This window comes from Glycine soja, chromosome 15 (genome assembly GCF_004193775.1).
Source record: "Glycine soja cultivar W05 chromosome 15, ASM419377v2, whole genome shotgun sequence".
NCBI classification, from domain to species: Eukaryota; Viridiplantae; Streptophyta; class Magnoliopsida; order Fabales; family Fabaceae; genus Glycine; species Glycine soja.
The window spans coordinates 26,837,802-26,854,225 of NC_041016.1; the positions used below are offsets into that span (position 1 = coordinate 26,837,802).

The 16,424-nt window shown below is 38.4% G+C and overlaps 1 protein-coding gene across 1 annotated transcript; it reads left to right on the plus strand.

Moving 5' to 3' along the window:
• The first annotated feature begins 3,982 nt into the window (after positions 1-3,982).
• LOC114386027 lies at positions 3,983-4,426 on the plus strand. Its single transcript, XM_028346039.1, has one exon. It carries the CDS (start codon positions 3,983-3,985, stop codon positions 4,424-4,426), a length of 444 nt encoding a protein of 147 aa, XP_028201840.1.
• The last annotated feature ends 11,998 nt before the right edge of the window (positions 4,427-16,424 follow it).

Here is a 16,424-nt window from a genome sequence, read left to right on the forward strand (position 1 = left end):
GAGAATAACACCAAACCAGTGATTATCAGTAATTCTTTAAAAAAGGAAGTGGAAGCTCAGCTGGTGGAAATTTTGAAGAAGCATATAGCAGTTATTAGGTGGCATATCTCAGATTTGAAAGGAATCAGCCCTTCTTATTGTATGCACAAGATCAACATGGAAGCTGATTATAAACCTGTAAGACATCCACAAAGAAGACTAAATCCAGTCATAAAGGAGGAGGTGAGAAAGGAAGTGCTAAAATTGTTAGAAGCAGACCTCATATATCCAATTTCGGATAGTGCCTGGGTTAGTCCTGTGCAGGTAGTTCCAAAGAAAGGTGGCATGATAGTTGTTAGAAATGAAAAGAATGTTTTGATTCCAATAAGAATTATCATTGGATGGAGAATGTGTATTGATTATCGAAAGCTGAACGATGCCACCAGAAAGGACCACTACCCACTTCCTTTCATGGACCAAATGCTTAAACGGCTGGCAGGACAATCATTTTACTGTTTTCTAGATGGATACTCTGGATATAATTAAATTTTTTTGGACCCTAAGGATTAGGAGAAGACTGCCTTTACTTGTCCCTTTGGTGTATTTGCTTACAGGTGAATGCCTTACGGCCTTGTCAATGCTCCTGCAACTTTTCAAAGATGTATGATGGCAATCTTTGCAGATATGGTGGAGAAGAGTATTGAAGTGTTTATGGATGACTTTTCTATTTTTAGATCCTCATTTGAATGTTGTCTATCTAATCTTGAGAGAGTATTGAAAAGGTGTGAAAAAACCAATTTAGTTCTAAACTGGGAGAAATGCCATTTTATGGTTGTTAGTCGCTTTTACGACTAACTTTTGTATAGAAATCATTTTCCAAAGCTTGTATAGTTCCCCAATTTATGGTTATTTTGGAGTAAATTTTGAAAATAAATCTTGTTTTATGGTTAATGCTGTCTCTAGAACATTTCCATTGGATTTAATGATGAAATATATGCATTTTCAGGTGAAAAAGAGGCTAAGTTTTGAATTGCAAAAAGTAGCAGTTGGGCTAAGCGCTTATCCACCGCTAAGCGCAGCGCGCTTAGCGCAAAGGAGAATCTGGCAGAGCATCAGCAGTAAAGTCGCGCGCTAAGTGCGAGATTAGTGCGCTAAGTGCAACAGGTGCCTTCAGCCAGGCTCAACGCAAGACTGGCGCTAAGCCCAATTCCACTTACTCGCGCTAAGTGCGAGGGTGGTGCTAAGCTCAAGGTCGCGAATTTTGAGCCTATTTAAAGCCTGTTTTGTGTAGAATTAGGGTACAGACACCTTTTGAGACTTGGCATAGAATTTTCAGAGGCACTGGTGCACAGCATTCCACAGTGCCTATTTTGGGGAAAGAGCCCTAGAAGCAGCAAAGAGGAACAACTTGTGCATTGAAGCCTAGGTTTTGTCATTTGAGACAGATTATTGAGTAGAGAGTGAGTGTGAGATGCTGAGAAGAGGAGGAGGAATCCCTTTTCTTGTGTAAGAAACTATCATTCTCTGCTTTTAATCTCATTTATTGTTAGGGTTTCTTTGTAATGGCCGGCTAAACACCCTAGTTGGAGATTTTTAATGAACAGCTGATGTAAATACGTAATATCTAATTGATTGTGTTTTCTGTGTTCAATGCTTCATTCAATGCTTAATGTTTGTATGCTTTTGGTTTGATCACCCAATTGTGTGAACAGTTAGGTGACTTTAGCATTGGGAAATGTACTGTTGCCATAGAACTTGATTGAAGCAGGATCAAAACTTAGTCTTAAATGAGGGATCTGCGGATTAAGTTTTGGTTTTAATTATGTTGTTACAATAATTCTATTTAGTTTAGGCCTAGTCTTAAATGAGGGATCTGCGGACGAAGCTTAGGCTAAACTTTCGTAACCTACTTGAGCTGAGTCTAGTCTTAAATGAGGGATCTGCGGATGAAACTCAGTTTAAATTAGTCTAAACCTAGGAGGGCTGTCTAAATCGGGCCTAGTCCAACAAGAGGGGTCTGAGGACGAAGCTTGGATTAATTCGGCCTGACGAGGGACTGAGTGTTTAGTAATTTAGGCTACAACATAGAACACAAGAGCACGATTGATTAGAGAAATATATTTTTATGCATCAGCTTGTTTGTTAGAAAGACCCAACATTTCTACCTACTGTTGTCGTTTTATTTACCTTGCATTTTATAGTTTTTAGCATTAAAGTTTAGTTTTAATTCTGTTTGAAATTATCACTCATACATGTTCTCTCAACAATGCTTCGATTCTGAACTTAATTCAGGCTAACATTAGTTCCCTGTGTTCGATACTCGGATTCATCCGTTTTAAATTTTAAATACTTGACGATCCAGTGCGCTTTTCGGTAAATCCCCATTGAAATTTCCTTTAGACATAAATGAACAAAAAGTAACTGCATTGGGGAGTCAACAATGGTGAAAGAAGGCATTGTGCTAGGACACAAAATTTCTTCCAAAGGGATAGAAGTAGATAAAGCAAAGATTGATGCGATAGAAAAATTACCCCCTCCAGTAAATGTCAAAGGGATAAGGAGCTTTCTGGGGCATGCTGGATTCTATCGGCGATTCATTAAAGATTTCTCAAAGATTGCCAAACCACTTAGCAATCTACTTAACAAGGATACTGCATTTATATTTGATGAAGAATGCTTGCAAGCATTTAACATTCTCAAAACAAGACTAGTATCAGCTCTTGTGATTATAGCACCAGACTAGGGTCAAGAATTTGAGTTAATGTGTGATGCAAGTGACTATGCAATTGGTGTTGTGCTGGGCAAAGGAAAGGCAAATTTTTCCATGCCATTTACTATGCCGGTAAAGTGTTGAATGATGCACAGATGAACTACGCTACCATTGAAAAAGAAATCTTGGCAATTGTGTATGCATTGGAGAAGTTCAGATCGTACTTGATAGGATCAAAGGTCATATTTTACACGAGTCATGCAACAATTAAGTACTTACTTAATAAATCTGATTCTAAGCCTCGTTTAATCAAACGGATTCTGTTACTTCAAGAGTGTGATTTGGAGATTCGGGACAAGAAGAGTTCTGAGAATGTGGTAGCTAACCACTTGTCACGATTAGTCAACGAAGAGGTAACTGTGAGAGAGATGGAAATAAAAGATGAATTTCCAGATGAATCTCTGTTCATGATGAGTGAGAGACCCTGGTTTGCTGACTTGGCTAACTTTAAAGCAGCAGGAATTATCCCTAAAGATTTGATTTGGCAGCAAAGGAAGAAATTCCTTCATGATGCTCATTTCAATTTAAAATGGGTGCTGATAACATTTTGAGAAGATGTGTTACAAAGGAGGAAGCCAAGAATATTCTATGGCATTGTCATAACTCTCCATGTGGAGGACATTATGGTGGAGACAAAACAGCAGCCAGGGTCTTGCAATCAAGATTCTTTTGGCCATCAATCTTTAAAGATGCTCACCAACATGCTTTGCAATGTGATCAATGTCAGAGAATAAGGGGGATCTCTAGGAGAAACGAAATGCCTCTGCAAAATATTATGGAAGTTGAAGTGTTTCATTGTTAGGGCATTGATTTTGTAGGCCCTCTACCTTCATCCTTGGGCAATGAATACATTCTTGTAGTTGTGGATTATGTATCTAAGTGGGTCGAAGTTGTAGCTGCACCTAAGAATGATGCCAAAACCATGGTGAAATTCCTGAAGAATAACATATTTGCATGGTTTGGGGTGCCAAGAGTTTTAATTAGTGATGGAGGTTCTCATTTTTGTAACAGCCAACTGCAGAAGGTGTTAGGCCATTATCATGTTACACATAAAGTTGCCTCACCTTATCATCCACAAACTAATGGTCAAGCAGAAGTCTCCAACAAGGAATTAAAGAATATTTTGGAGAAAACTGTAGCATCAAGCAGGAAAGACTGAGCAAGCAATTGGATGACGCACTATGGGCATATAGAATTCCCTTTAAAACTCCTATTGGCTTATCTCTATTTCAAATGGTTTACGGCAAATCCTATCATTTACCAGTAGAATTGGAGCATAAAGCATATTGGGCTTTGAAGTTTTTGAATTTTGATGAGACTGCTTCAGGGGAACAAAGGAAAACACAGCTGTTGGAGTTAGACGAAATGAGATGGAATGCTTATGAGTCTGCCAAATTGTATAAAGATAAAGTAAGGGCCTATCATGATAAGAAGCTGCTCAAGAAGGAATTCAGACCAGGACAACAAGTATTGATGTTTAACTCCAGACTGAAGTTATTTTCGGGAAAACTCAAATCCAATATCAAAGAGGTTAGGTCATATGGAGCTGTAGAATTGGTTGATCCTCATTCATCAACTCCAAACAAATCATCGGTAGTCAATGGTCAGAGATTGAAGTTGTACCATGGTGGAAGCATTGATAGGCTAAACACCATTATTCACTTTCAGGACCCATGAAGGAGCTATGCGTCAAGCTAATGACGTTAAAAGAGCGCTTACTGGGAGGTAACCCAGCTCTTTTTAATTATGTTTTTCTCGCATTCAGTTAAGTTTGATTGCTTGTGATTGTTTGAACTCAGCATGTTTAGTATTGGAAAAGGGGTTAAAAAGCTTTTGTGAAGTTGTGGACAGAAAAATAACTTGAAAAATTTTTTTGTTGTCCACTCGCTAAGCACACTCCTCGCGCTAAGCGCCATCTTCTACACACGCTAAGCGAGCTATTGTTCGCGCTAAGCTATTAGTCGATGAATACGACTAACTTTTGTGTATAAAACCTATGTAAATTGTATCAAGCTCCTCCAATTTATGGTTATTTTGTAGTATTGTAATTACTTTTTTGTTAAAAATAGGTAATAAATACTTCGTACTTCCATTTTGCGTGTTTAATAATCATTTCCTCACAATTTCAGTTTAATTAGGCAAGTTTGTGAAGTGTTGATTTTCATCCTCTCGCTAAGCCAATCTGCTGGCTTAGCGAGCCAACCGCTGAGCGCAACACTCCTCAACTGAGCGTAAGGAAGAATCTGGAAGAAGGATGAGCTGTGCATGTTCGCTGAGCGAAGGATCATCCCGCAAAGCACACCTCTTTAGTCCATCCGCTGAGCGAGAAAAGCACGCGCTAAGCCGAAATCCACTAATGCGCACTAAGTGGTCCATAGTCGCGCCAAGCACGCTAGCACAAACAGAGCCACCTATTTAAGCCTGAAATCAGATTTTGGAGAGAAGTTTGGGCAATTCTCGAAGCTTTTGCATGTTTAGAGATTTCTAGAGAGAGAAAGGTCCAAGTTCCAGGGATTTTGGCCATTTTCTCAAAGAGCTTCTACATGAGAGAGATTCTAGAGAGAAGGTTCTGAATCTAGAGAGTTTGAGAGATGTTGTTGTGCGAAGACCTGCAGAGATCGGAGCTTGAAAAGGAAGTCATCCTGAGAGCTTGAGATGATTTTGTGAGTTATTATAAGGTTCTAGAGGTGGAGGAGACATCCTCACCGCTTGTATTTCTTCAATCCTTCATTTTTCTCTTCTCTTTGTTGTAAAGGAAGCTTCCCAAATATGGAGAGCTAAATCCTCTGTTGGTTCTTCCTTGTAGGTACTTGATGTAAATACTTGTATATCTATTTAATGATGTTTTATGTGTTCGTTGTGCTATCAGTACTTCATTTCAATGTGCTTTTGCCTTGATCACGTAGATGCATGCTTTGTTAGGATCATTCAATAGTGGAAACTGGTCTGATTCTTAGAACTTGATAGGACAGGACTAGTTTATCGTATTATCACGAGGGATCGGGGTACGGTAAGCTAGTTGTTTGTATGTTTGTCTTAATGCGGTTCTGGTTGAATTTAGTCCAACAAGAGGAATCTCAGGAGGATGCTTGATCGAGATTAGGCTAGACTATCATGAGGAATCAGGGTTTAGCATTTCAGGAGACACCATAGAACACATGAGCATTGTTAAGTAGAGAATATCCTTTTAGCATCAGGCACCTACTAGGAAGACCAACGTGTTGTCTACTTGTCTTTTCACATCATTACTCACGTGATTTTCCTTTTAATAGTTAATTTACATACATGTTCATAGTCAACACATCTCTTTTCATACTAGACACCTATTCACTGAATATAGCTTTACCAAGTAACACAAGTTCCCCGAGAGTTCGATACTTGGTTCTTACCGTTTTATACTACTTGCGCGATCCGGTGCACTTGCTGCGATCGAACATGTTTTTGGCACCATTGTCGGGGAACTTCTTTCTATTTGGGAAGTTAGTTTAGTCTTAGGTGTCTATTCTTTATTCTTTGATAAACTGTGAATATTTACTTTCTATTCATATTTGTTTTCCTCTGGAACTAGATAACCGTTGTTGCTATTAGTGTTTTATATGCATAGATCTCCCACAGACAATTTAGTTCCTCTGGACTTGGAGATTGAAGCTACATTGAGAAGGAACAAAGCCAAGAGGAGAAGAAAATTACTGCAAGACAGGACAGTAGCATCCATTCTTGAGGAAGAAACTCATTTTTCTGATTCTACATCATCTGACTCACCATCATCAAGGGAATCTGCGACCTATTTACAAGAAGCCATTTCCATGGCTGATGAGCACCAGCAAAGGGTTACCCTTGAGGACTATTCAAGCAGTTCAGTGCCACAATTCTTTACTAGCATTGAACGTCCTGAAGTGCAAGCTCACAACATAAACTACCCTCATTCTTTGATTCATTTAATACAGGGGAACTTATTCTAAGGATTACCAAACGAGGACCCCTATGCACATTTGGCAACATTCATTGAAATTTGTAACACTGCAAAGATTGCAGTCGTGGCAGATGAAACTATTAGACTCGGTCTATTCTCATTTTCCTTGGTAGGAGAAGCCAAGAGGTGGCTCCACTCATTTAAGGGTAACATTCTGAAAACCAGGGAAGAAGTTGTTGAAAAGTTTCTGAAGAAATATTTCTCGGAGTCAAAGACTGTGGAAGGGAAAGATGCAATCTTTGTGGATGATGCTTGATCGGGATTAGGCTAGACTATCATGAGGAATCGGGGTTTATTATTTCAGGAGACACCATAGAACACATGAGCATTGTTAAGTAGAGAATATCCTATTAACATCAAGCACCTAATAGGAAGACCAACGTGTTTTCTACTTGTCTTTATGCATCATTACTCACGTGATTTTCCTTTTAATAGTTAATTTACATACATGTTCATAGTCAACACATCTCTTTTCATACTAGACACCTATTCACTGAATATAGCTTTACTAAGTAACACAAGTTTCCCGAGAGTTCGATACTCGGTTCTTACCGTTTTATACTATTTGCACGATCTGGTGCACTTGCCGCAACCGAACATAAGCGCATTGACCCTTGATCATTGGTTGTATGGTCCAGCTAAGCACATGACCTATGCGCTAAGCCCAATAAACTCTCTGTCCATTTAATTTTTGGAATTTGGCTAAGTGAGTCATCTCGCTAAGTGTGCAAGTCTGGTCTCGCTAAGCTCGTTGATGCGCTAAGCGCTATTCTTCTCTGTCTGATTAATTTCGAGAATTGGGCTAAGCGAATGCTCTCGCTAAGCCCAATTCCTTCTCTGTTTGGAATAGCGCTATGCGAGACAGACGCGCTAAGTTTGGGCCACTACTACATTTAAGGAGCATTTTATTCGCTAAGCGCGGCCTTAGCCAGCTAAGCGAGAGTTGCAGGACCAATCAGAGCTGCAGAACTCACCTAGCGTGTACCTTCGCGCTAAGCCCAAAAACTTCTCTGGAATTTTATAATTTTGTATTGGGCTTAGCGAGTAGATCCGCTAAGCACATGAGCTTTAAAACTCAAACATCATGTTGACTCGCTTAGTGAGTCCATGCGCTAAGCGAGTCATTCGAAACTGCCCGTAAATAAGGAAACTGCCTTAGGTAGTTTCCATTTTACTTCCTCTGAGCATTTTCACCCTCTGCACAGTACTTCAATCTCCCTGCATTGCCTGCCTTTTTGCTCCCTCTTTGCACTCATATTCAACAGCACAAGTAAGCTTCTTAACTTTGTTCACTTTATTTCTAAATTTCAAACTTTAGGCTAGTTAACTTAGTAGTGTTAGGTTGAATTTTTGTTAATACTTAGTTCTGTTAGGTTAGTTGTTCATTAGACTAGAATTAGGGTTCTATTGTGGATACAATGTGCTTGTTTTGATTAGGGTTAAATGGCCTAATAGGGGCCTAAGTGGAGGGGTAAGAAGCCCCTGCTTTTTCTGGAAATTGCGATGAGCGTGCTAAGCGCCTTGTTGCGCTAAGCGAGTTCATCATTTCTGTTGAAATCTGGATTTTCAGATGAACTCACTAAGCGCGTCCCTGTCCCGCTAAGCGCGTTCATCTTCTCTGATTGAAAGTTTAATTGCTTATGAACTCGCTAAGCATGCATGTGCGCTAAGCGAGTAATGTGTTCTCAAACACTTAGAAATTTTTGTGTTTTGTTGGGCACTAAGCGTACCCTATCATGCTAAGTGCAATTATCTCTCTATATTTCTATTTGTTGGAAATGGGCTTAGCGAGCTCGCTAAGCTAGTGTTGTCCAGTAGAATAGTCGCGCTAAGCGCGCCTTGCTGCGTTAAGCGCAAATCCTTCTCTGTTTTGAGAATTCATGGAATTGGGCTTAGCGAGCCTGCTCGCTAAGCCAATTCTGCAGAAAAAATTGGATTTGTGTTTACTCGCTAAGCGCGTGGCTATCGCACTTAGCGCATGAGTCGTTTCTCCTAAGGCGTGCTAAGCGAGTCACTTGCGCTAAGCGCCCAGTCATATTTTCAGTTTTATTTTCTGCTTTTTAATTTGAATAAATTCCTATCTAATCTTGTGTTTTGATTCTTTTGTATTGCAGATGGCTTCCCATAAGAGAAAAGTGATGGAAGCTTGCTTGTGGGGCTTCTATGGAGGCTGGATCTATGAGCTTCAATGGGGTCCTTTAATGGTGATTTTCCACCATGGAGATGCAGCGGAAGACAAAGGAAAAGACGTGAGAGGAGGCGCCATCCATTAAGGAATAAGCCATGGAAGAAGAAGCTTCACCACCAAGATGAGCCTTGGATAAGAAGCTTGGAGATGATGCTTCAATGGAGGAAAAGAAAGAGAGAAGGGGGGAGCACGAAATTGAAGGAATAAAAGAGGGAGAGAAGTGGAACTTTGAAGTGTGTCTCATAAGACTTTCATTCATCAAAGTTACAACAAGTGTTACGCATGTTTCTATTTATAGACTAGGTAGCTTCCTTGAGAAGCTTTCTTGAGAAAACTTCCTTGAGAATCTTCTTTGAGAAAACTTCCTTGAGAAGCTAGAGCTTAGCTACACACACCCCTCTCATAACTAAGCTCACCTCCTTGAGAAGCTTCCTAAAGAAGATTCCTAAAGAAGCTAGAGCTTAGCTACACACACCTCCCTAATAGCAAAGCTCACCTCCTTGAGATGAGAAGCTAGAGCTTAGCTACACACCCCCTATAATAGCTAAGCTCACCCCCATTCCAAAAATACATGAAAATGCTAAAAAAAGTCCCTACTACAAAGACTACTCAAAATGCCCTGAAATACAAGGCTAAAACCCTATACTACTAGAATGGCCAAAATACAAGGCCCAAAAGAAGGAAAAATGTATTCTAATATTTACAAAGAAGAGTGGATCCAACCTTGACCCATGGGCTCAAAAATCTACCCTAAGGTTCATGAGAACCCTAGGGCCTTCTTTAGTAGCTCTAGCCCAAGCCTCTTGGACTCTTCTATCCAATACCCTTGGGGGGTAGGATTGCATCAAAAAGCCATAGCTTTAGTGTCTCAGGCCAGTTATGATAGATCACGATTTGTATCACAGGAGACCTGGGACCATTACTTAGATAATGTGCTTGCTAGAAACATTCTGCCAGAAATAAATATCAAACTATATATCAATGAGTTTGATGATTATAGAAGAGAATTGATTAGAAGAAACTGGCATAAACAGCTGACCAACTTGACTGAGGGAAGCATTGATGTGGCAATTGTGAAGGAATTTTATGTCAATCTATATGTCCTAGACGACAAGTCTCCCAACCAAGTTAGGGTTAGAGGGCACCTAATAAAATTTGATGTTGATTCCCTCAACACCTTCTTGGAGACTCCAGTGGTTATGGAGCAAGGGGTGAGCTTGCCCTCTTACTCCAGGTTTGCTAGACTGAGGCCTGATCCTCAAGAGCTTGCAGCCCGGTTGTGTATCCCTGGGAAGGGATTTGTTCTTAATGTCGAGGGTCTACCGTGGAAGCTCTTGAGGAAACATCTTACCACTCTGGCCCAAACCTGGAGTGTTCTATCTTATTCTAACTTGGCCCCAACATCCCATACTTTTGATCTTAATCTAGCTAGGGCCCAGTTAGTCTATGAGCTTGTAATGAAGATGAATATGAACTTAGGTTCACTTATTTCTAGTCAAATTTCACTCATTGCTCAGTCCAACTCCTTGCAACTTGGATTTCCAGCCCTGATTACTGCCTTGTGCAAGGCCCAAGGAGTCACTTCAGATTCTCTTACCTTTGAGTCACTCAACCCAGCCATTAATTTGGCTTATATTAAGAAGAATTGTTGGAACCTGGATGAACCTTTAGTCACTTTTCCAGGGACCCAAAAATCCAAGACTAGAAGATCTGAGGCCCCATCTACATCAGTTGCCCCTGCTCCCCCTACATTAGCTCCATCTACTTCTGCTATTCCTTCAGCACCAGCAGCTCCAATTCTTCCAGGTCCCTCCACTCAGAGCTCATAGCCTTCCTTGTCTATGCTGCAGAGCCTGCATCAGGGCCAGCTCCTGATCATGCCGAGTTTGCAAGATGTGGTCTAGCAGTGACTAGTTATGAGCGTGGAGGAGTTTCTGTAGAAGGTGGCCTGGCCAGGAGTCTAGCCTTCTCCTTTGGGAGGGGGTGAGGCCTCTATAGCCCAGGAGCCTCAACAGGACCTGGAGGACAACATTCTAGAGGCCTTAGAGCCCACTCCACCTGAGTCTTTCATTTTTTAGACTAATCCAGTAGCAGCTACCCCACAGGTGACACCAGAGCCTTCCACTGAAGTGCTAGACATGTCTGCTTCTCAACCTGAGTCATCTGCACCAGTGCCAGACATGCCACTTCCTCAGGATTCATCATCAGGCACTCCTGCACTGGACCTGAATGAGCATGCCATGGACTCAGCACAGGATCATTGATAGGATCAGGATTTTTATTTCTCTATTTTTTGAACAGTTTTAATATTATCTCATCTTTAGTACACTTTATAATTTAGATTTATGTTTATGTTTCAGCTTTTAAATTTCAGTTTATAGTTTTTATATTGGTTGATAACTTGTATAAAGCCTGATTGAACAGTGCATTTATATTATCTAGTGGTTGATACTTGATTTTGGAATTCAGTGTTTGTGATTGGTTTGAATTGATCAATTGTATGATGTGAGTGAATTGAAATGTGTAGATCATATGCCTTGAATGAGCATGCAGTCATTAGAAGAGAAAGAGCATGGAATTAGGATCATGACTGAAAATGTTAGTTGGTTTGTCAGGTTGATTGTGAAGGAACGCATTAGCTGCAACCCAATGAGAGTGTGATCTTTAATTGTGAGAGAACGACTAACGTTAAGTAATGGTTTTTGCATGAATCTCTGAGTATGGAATGAATGCGTGAAAGTGAAGATGATGAATGCCATGTTTTGATTGAAGATAGCCACTTAATTGCATCAATTTGCTCAGTAAAAGGACCCAACGCCTTTAGATATATGTTTTCACACTTGCTCACGTTTATTGCTTTGTAATTAGAATAGAACATACTTTTACTTTCATTCATAATCATGATTTTTGTTTGCAAATGCCTGCTTATTGAACAAACCTTTACCAAATGAACAAGTTCCCTGAGTTCGATACTCGGTTCACACCATTTTAATTATTTACTTGACGACCCGTTGCACTTGCCGGTAGATTTCGCATCCACACAAACAAATAGTATCCAGGAAAACAAAACATATATGTAACGCATCTTGTTTGCAAGCATGTAAAAAATTCAAGAGGAGCACCACAAGATACTCCAACATTTGAAATATCATTATCTACGTGATCATAATCAACATCAACATTACCACTGAGTGTATCTCGTTCATCTTCGACAATCATGTTATGCAATATAATGCATGTCAACATTATATCCTTCATTGTATCCATGTTTTAGGCGCGCGATGGACCAAATATAATTGTGAATCGAGATTTGAGCACACCAAATGCTTGTTCCACATCCTTTCTCGCTGCTTTTTGACATTTATCAAATAATTTTCTTTTGGGACCTTGTGGCATTGGTATGGTCTTCACTAATGTGGGATAAATATCATCTGCAAGATAGTACCCCATATTATATGGAATTCCATTAATTGTAAATTGTACTAGAGGATCTTGACCTTGCAAAATGTAATCAAACACAGGCAATTGGTTTAACACGTTAATGTCATTGTTTGAACCTACAACTCCAAAAAATGCATGTCAAATCCACAAGTCTTGTGAAGCGATGACTTCAAGTATTATTGTGGGTTTGCGATGATCACCTCTATGATATTGGCCCTACCATGCAATTGTACAACAACTAGTTTCATAACGACTAGTTTTACAAATAAAAAAATGAAGAAATTAAAATACAGTTACAAATAAAAAAATATAAGTCAAACATGATTCCTAAAAATAAAAATTAAAAGACAGTTACAACGAATTAAAACTACCTAACATATTAATACTAGATTCCTAGTTTACGCCTAATTATTTTACAAAAGCCTTGATTGTCTTCGAGTTGAGTTTCAGACATTGTAGATGTGTCCTCAAAAGTTGTTGTAATTTGTTGTTACTCTCATCCAAAAACGGTCTCTTGCTTGACCATCACCAACAATTGGATCCATTGAGACATTAAGTCACGAATCAATAAGATGTGTATCCTCTTCAACAGAAAAGAAAACTCAACTTTTTTTGTAGAATACTCTCCACGTTCCAATGTGATGCTTTCTAACTCAAGTTTAGTAGAAAATTGTGAAAAATGCATTTTGACATCATCATTGGAAGGATTTTGTGGACCACTAGAACTATTGGGAGGGTTAAGAAACATGGAAGAATTGTTTTATGGCATTGAAGGAAAAGTTTGAGAACTTTGAGACTTTTCAGTAGAAGGGGTCTGATTATTTTGAATGAAATTCATTGGTGATGGTGGTGGTAAGTAGGGAAAAAGCGGTGGAGGATTTTGAGAATTTTCGATAGAAGGAGTTTCATGATTTTGCATAAGATTCATTGGTGATGATGGTGGCAATTAGGGAAAAATGAAGCAGGATTATGAGCTTTTTCATTCGAATAAGGAAGTTGATAATTTTGCTAAAAATTGTAATAAGCTTGTCAATTGTACTTATTTGGATCCATTAAGAATGAAACTAAAACATGAGATTGAGATTGTAAATAAGAGATTGAGAAATAAATGATGATAAGGAGAAATGATATCTTAAATACAAAATATTTTTTAAAAAAACAATAATAGTATTTTTTTTAACGTTGAGTGGTCCAACGTTCATATTTTTTCCTCCAACATACATATTTTAACGTTCATTTTAATTTTTTTTTTCTCTTTTCTCTCTCCCGACTATTCCACTTCCCCTCTCTTCTTCCTCTTTTTTCTCTTCTTTTTTTTCTCTCTCCTCGGCTGATCCACTTCCCCTTCCCTTCCTACTTTTTTCTCTTATTTCTCCTCTTCCTCTTCCGCAGACCCTTCCACTTCCCCTCTCCCCTTCTACATAAATTACACCAGCACCAAATAGGAAATTAGAAGAGCATCAATTAACATCTAAAACCATGCAAAATCAGGAATTGCATAGGACAATCAAAAACAACACATGTATCATGATCAATGCCAAATCTAGCAATTGGAAATCAATAATCGAATTTGAAGGACAACCAAATTTCATTTTCATAGGTCTACAACTTAGTGGAAAACAATTTTTATGAAATTGTAATCCATTACCATTTTAGTCACCTACGAAGGCTATACCAAGTTGCAAGCATGCTCTAGGTATATCGTGGTTCAAAATTTGGAGTGCATAAGAGAATAGTATCATAACACTATGGGGTAATTTAAAATTATGAGAAAAACATCACTTAAAATGTTCACTGAGTTTGAGGTTTTCTTGAAGAAGAAAAATAGGAAAAAAGAGAGACTTGCTTAATCATGGTAAACTTCACCACTATAGCAGAATCCACACATTCTTACTCCTTTCTATATCACACTTTCATTTAGCTTTAGGATGTTGTTCGTTTGCTATTAGCTAATGAGTTTTTGAGAAAGGTCTCCATTAAGAGGTTAAGGAAGAAGAGAGAATAGTTAGGGTTTGACTGAGTTGGTGCTTTGTCGGAATTTTTTTAGGTGAAAAATAAAGGAGAGGACGAGAAGAATGTTAGATGATTTATTTTCTATAACTAGTATCTAAGGAAGCCGGAAACAACATCACAATTGATGACCAAACGAGTTTATGTTGAGTGTTGAAGGAAAGGGAGAAGATGTTAGAGAGAGCCTGAAAGCACATTGGAGCCTCGAAGGCAACAGGGAACAGATATTAGAGAGGGAGGCCAAAGGCCAGAGACAAAGTTGGAGCTGTGGAGTCAGAGTTGGTGATCAGAACATCGTTCGTTGAGTTTTTGAGAAAAAAGGGAAGAAGATATCTAAGAAAGAAGAGGGAAATGTTGTAGAAGCATATGTGATATGAAGTTTTGATAATGCCAAAGATGAACGCTATTCAAGTTTGATAATCAAGAAATTCAAGAAGAACAATGAACTTAGTCCATAGGATGTTAAAAGAATTTATTAAATGATGTTGCACAGGTTTGGCTGAGGAAAATATCTTACAAAGCTTTTTAGTAAAACTCTATTTTCAAAATAAGATGTTTTTCTCTCTGGTAATCAATTACCAAAGGATGTAATCGATTACCAGTAGCTAAATGAGTTTTAAAACAGTTTACAAAATTTTGAATTTGAATTTTAAACTGTGTAATCGATTACACAAAGGCTCCAAACGATTACCAGAAGATAAAACTATTTTTTAATAGCTTTTAGAAATTTGAATTTAAATTTTAAAAGCCTGTAATCGATTACAACATTTGTGTAATCGATTACCAGACACGAAAATTTTGAATTTCAAGTCTGAAGAGTCATAACCCTTCAAAACTAACTGTGTAATCAATTACCACTTTTATGTAATCGATTACTAGTAAGGAAATTTTAAAAATAACTCCCAAAAGTCATAGCTATTCAAAAGATTTTGAATGGCCACCAAAGGCCAATAAATAGGTGCCTTGGGGTTCGAATTTCCTTAGAGAGTTTTTCAGAACCAAAAACTGTCTTATCCTCTCAAAAGAAAGTCTTGGCCAAACACTTGCAAAATCTATAAGGATTCTTGTGTGTTCTTCATCTTGTAATATTCTTCTCTTCAAGAGAGAAAATATCTTCTTACTCAAAGCAAACATTTGTTGTTCAAGAGACTGTGAGTCTCTTAAGTTGTAAGGATTTTTGAACACAAGGGAAGGGTATCCTATGTGGTTCAGACTTTGTAAAAGGATTTTTACAAGATAGTCGAAATCTCAAGCGGGTTGCTTTGGGACTAGACGTAGGCACAGAGCGTGGCCGAACTAGTATAAAAACTGAGTTTGCATTCTCTCTTCCATTAAACTTCTTTAATTTATTGCAGTTTATTTTTTGCTTTGAAGAAGTTTAATTTGAATTGTTCTTTAATTAATTCATATTAAGGGTGCATATTTTGAATTCAAAAGAGAGTTAAAATTTTATTTGGGGAAAGTTTTTATCTTAATTCAACCCCCCCTTCTTAAGATACTGAGGCCACTTGTCTAACAAATGTGAGTGGGTCTTGTGAGTTGTTGTTTTATGTTTTCAATTTGAAATTTCAAATTTCAAATCCTTCTGTTGTTGTCATGGTGTGAAGAAGCCTAGCTTGTGGTCCAAAAGGAGTTTCCCATAAAAGGTATGGTTTTCAAATTGTTTGATTCGGTTTGATCATTGTGAGGCTGCCACATGGCCAAAAGTACTCTCAAATAATGTTTCAAGGCGTTAAAGATAAAGATTTAAACACCTATTGTAACACTTCATTTATAAGCAAAACTGACTACAAAAATTGAATATACAAGAAATCAATCTTTCACTCATTTTCTCCTTTATATGTATGTTTGTGAGGCCACACACACACACAATTGTCCTACATTATTTTTGCAATGTCCAATAGTTCTATTGTAGTGTCTAATACTAGCATCCAATAACTCTGTTGCAGTGTCTAATCTTATGTCCAACATTACATGAGTCCAATGGCTTTGTGTTCAATTTTCAATGGGAGGCAAAAGAAACAAAAAATAAGTACATGCATTTATGATGAAAATTATGTCAA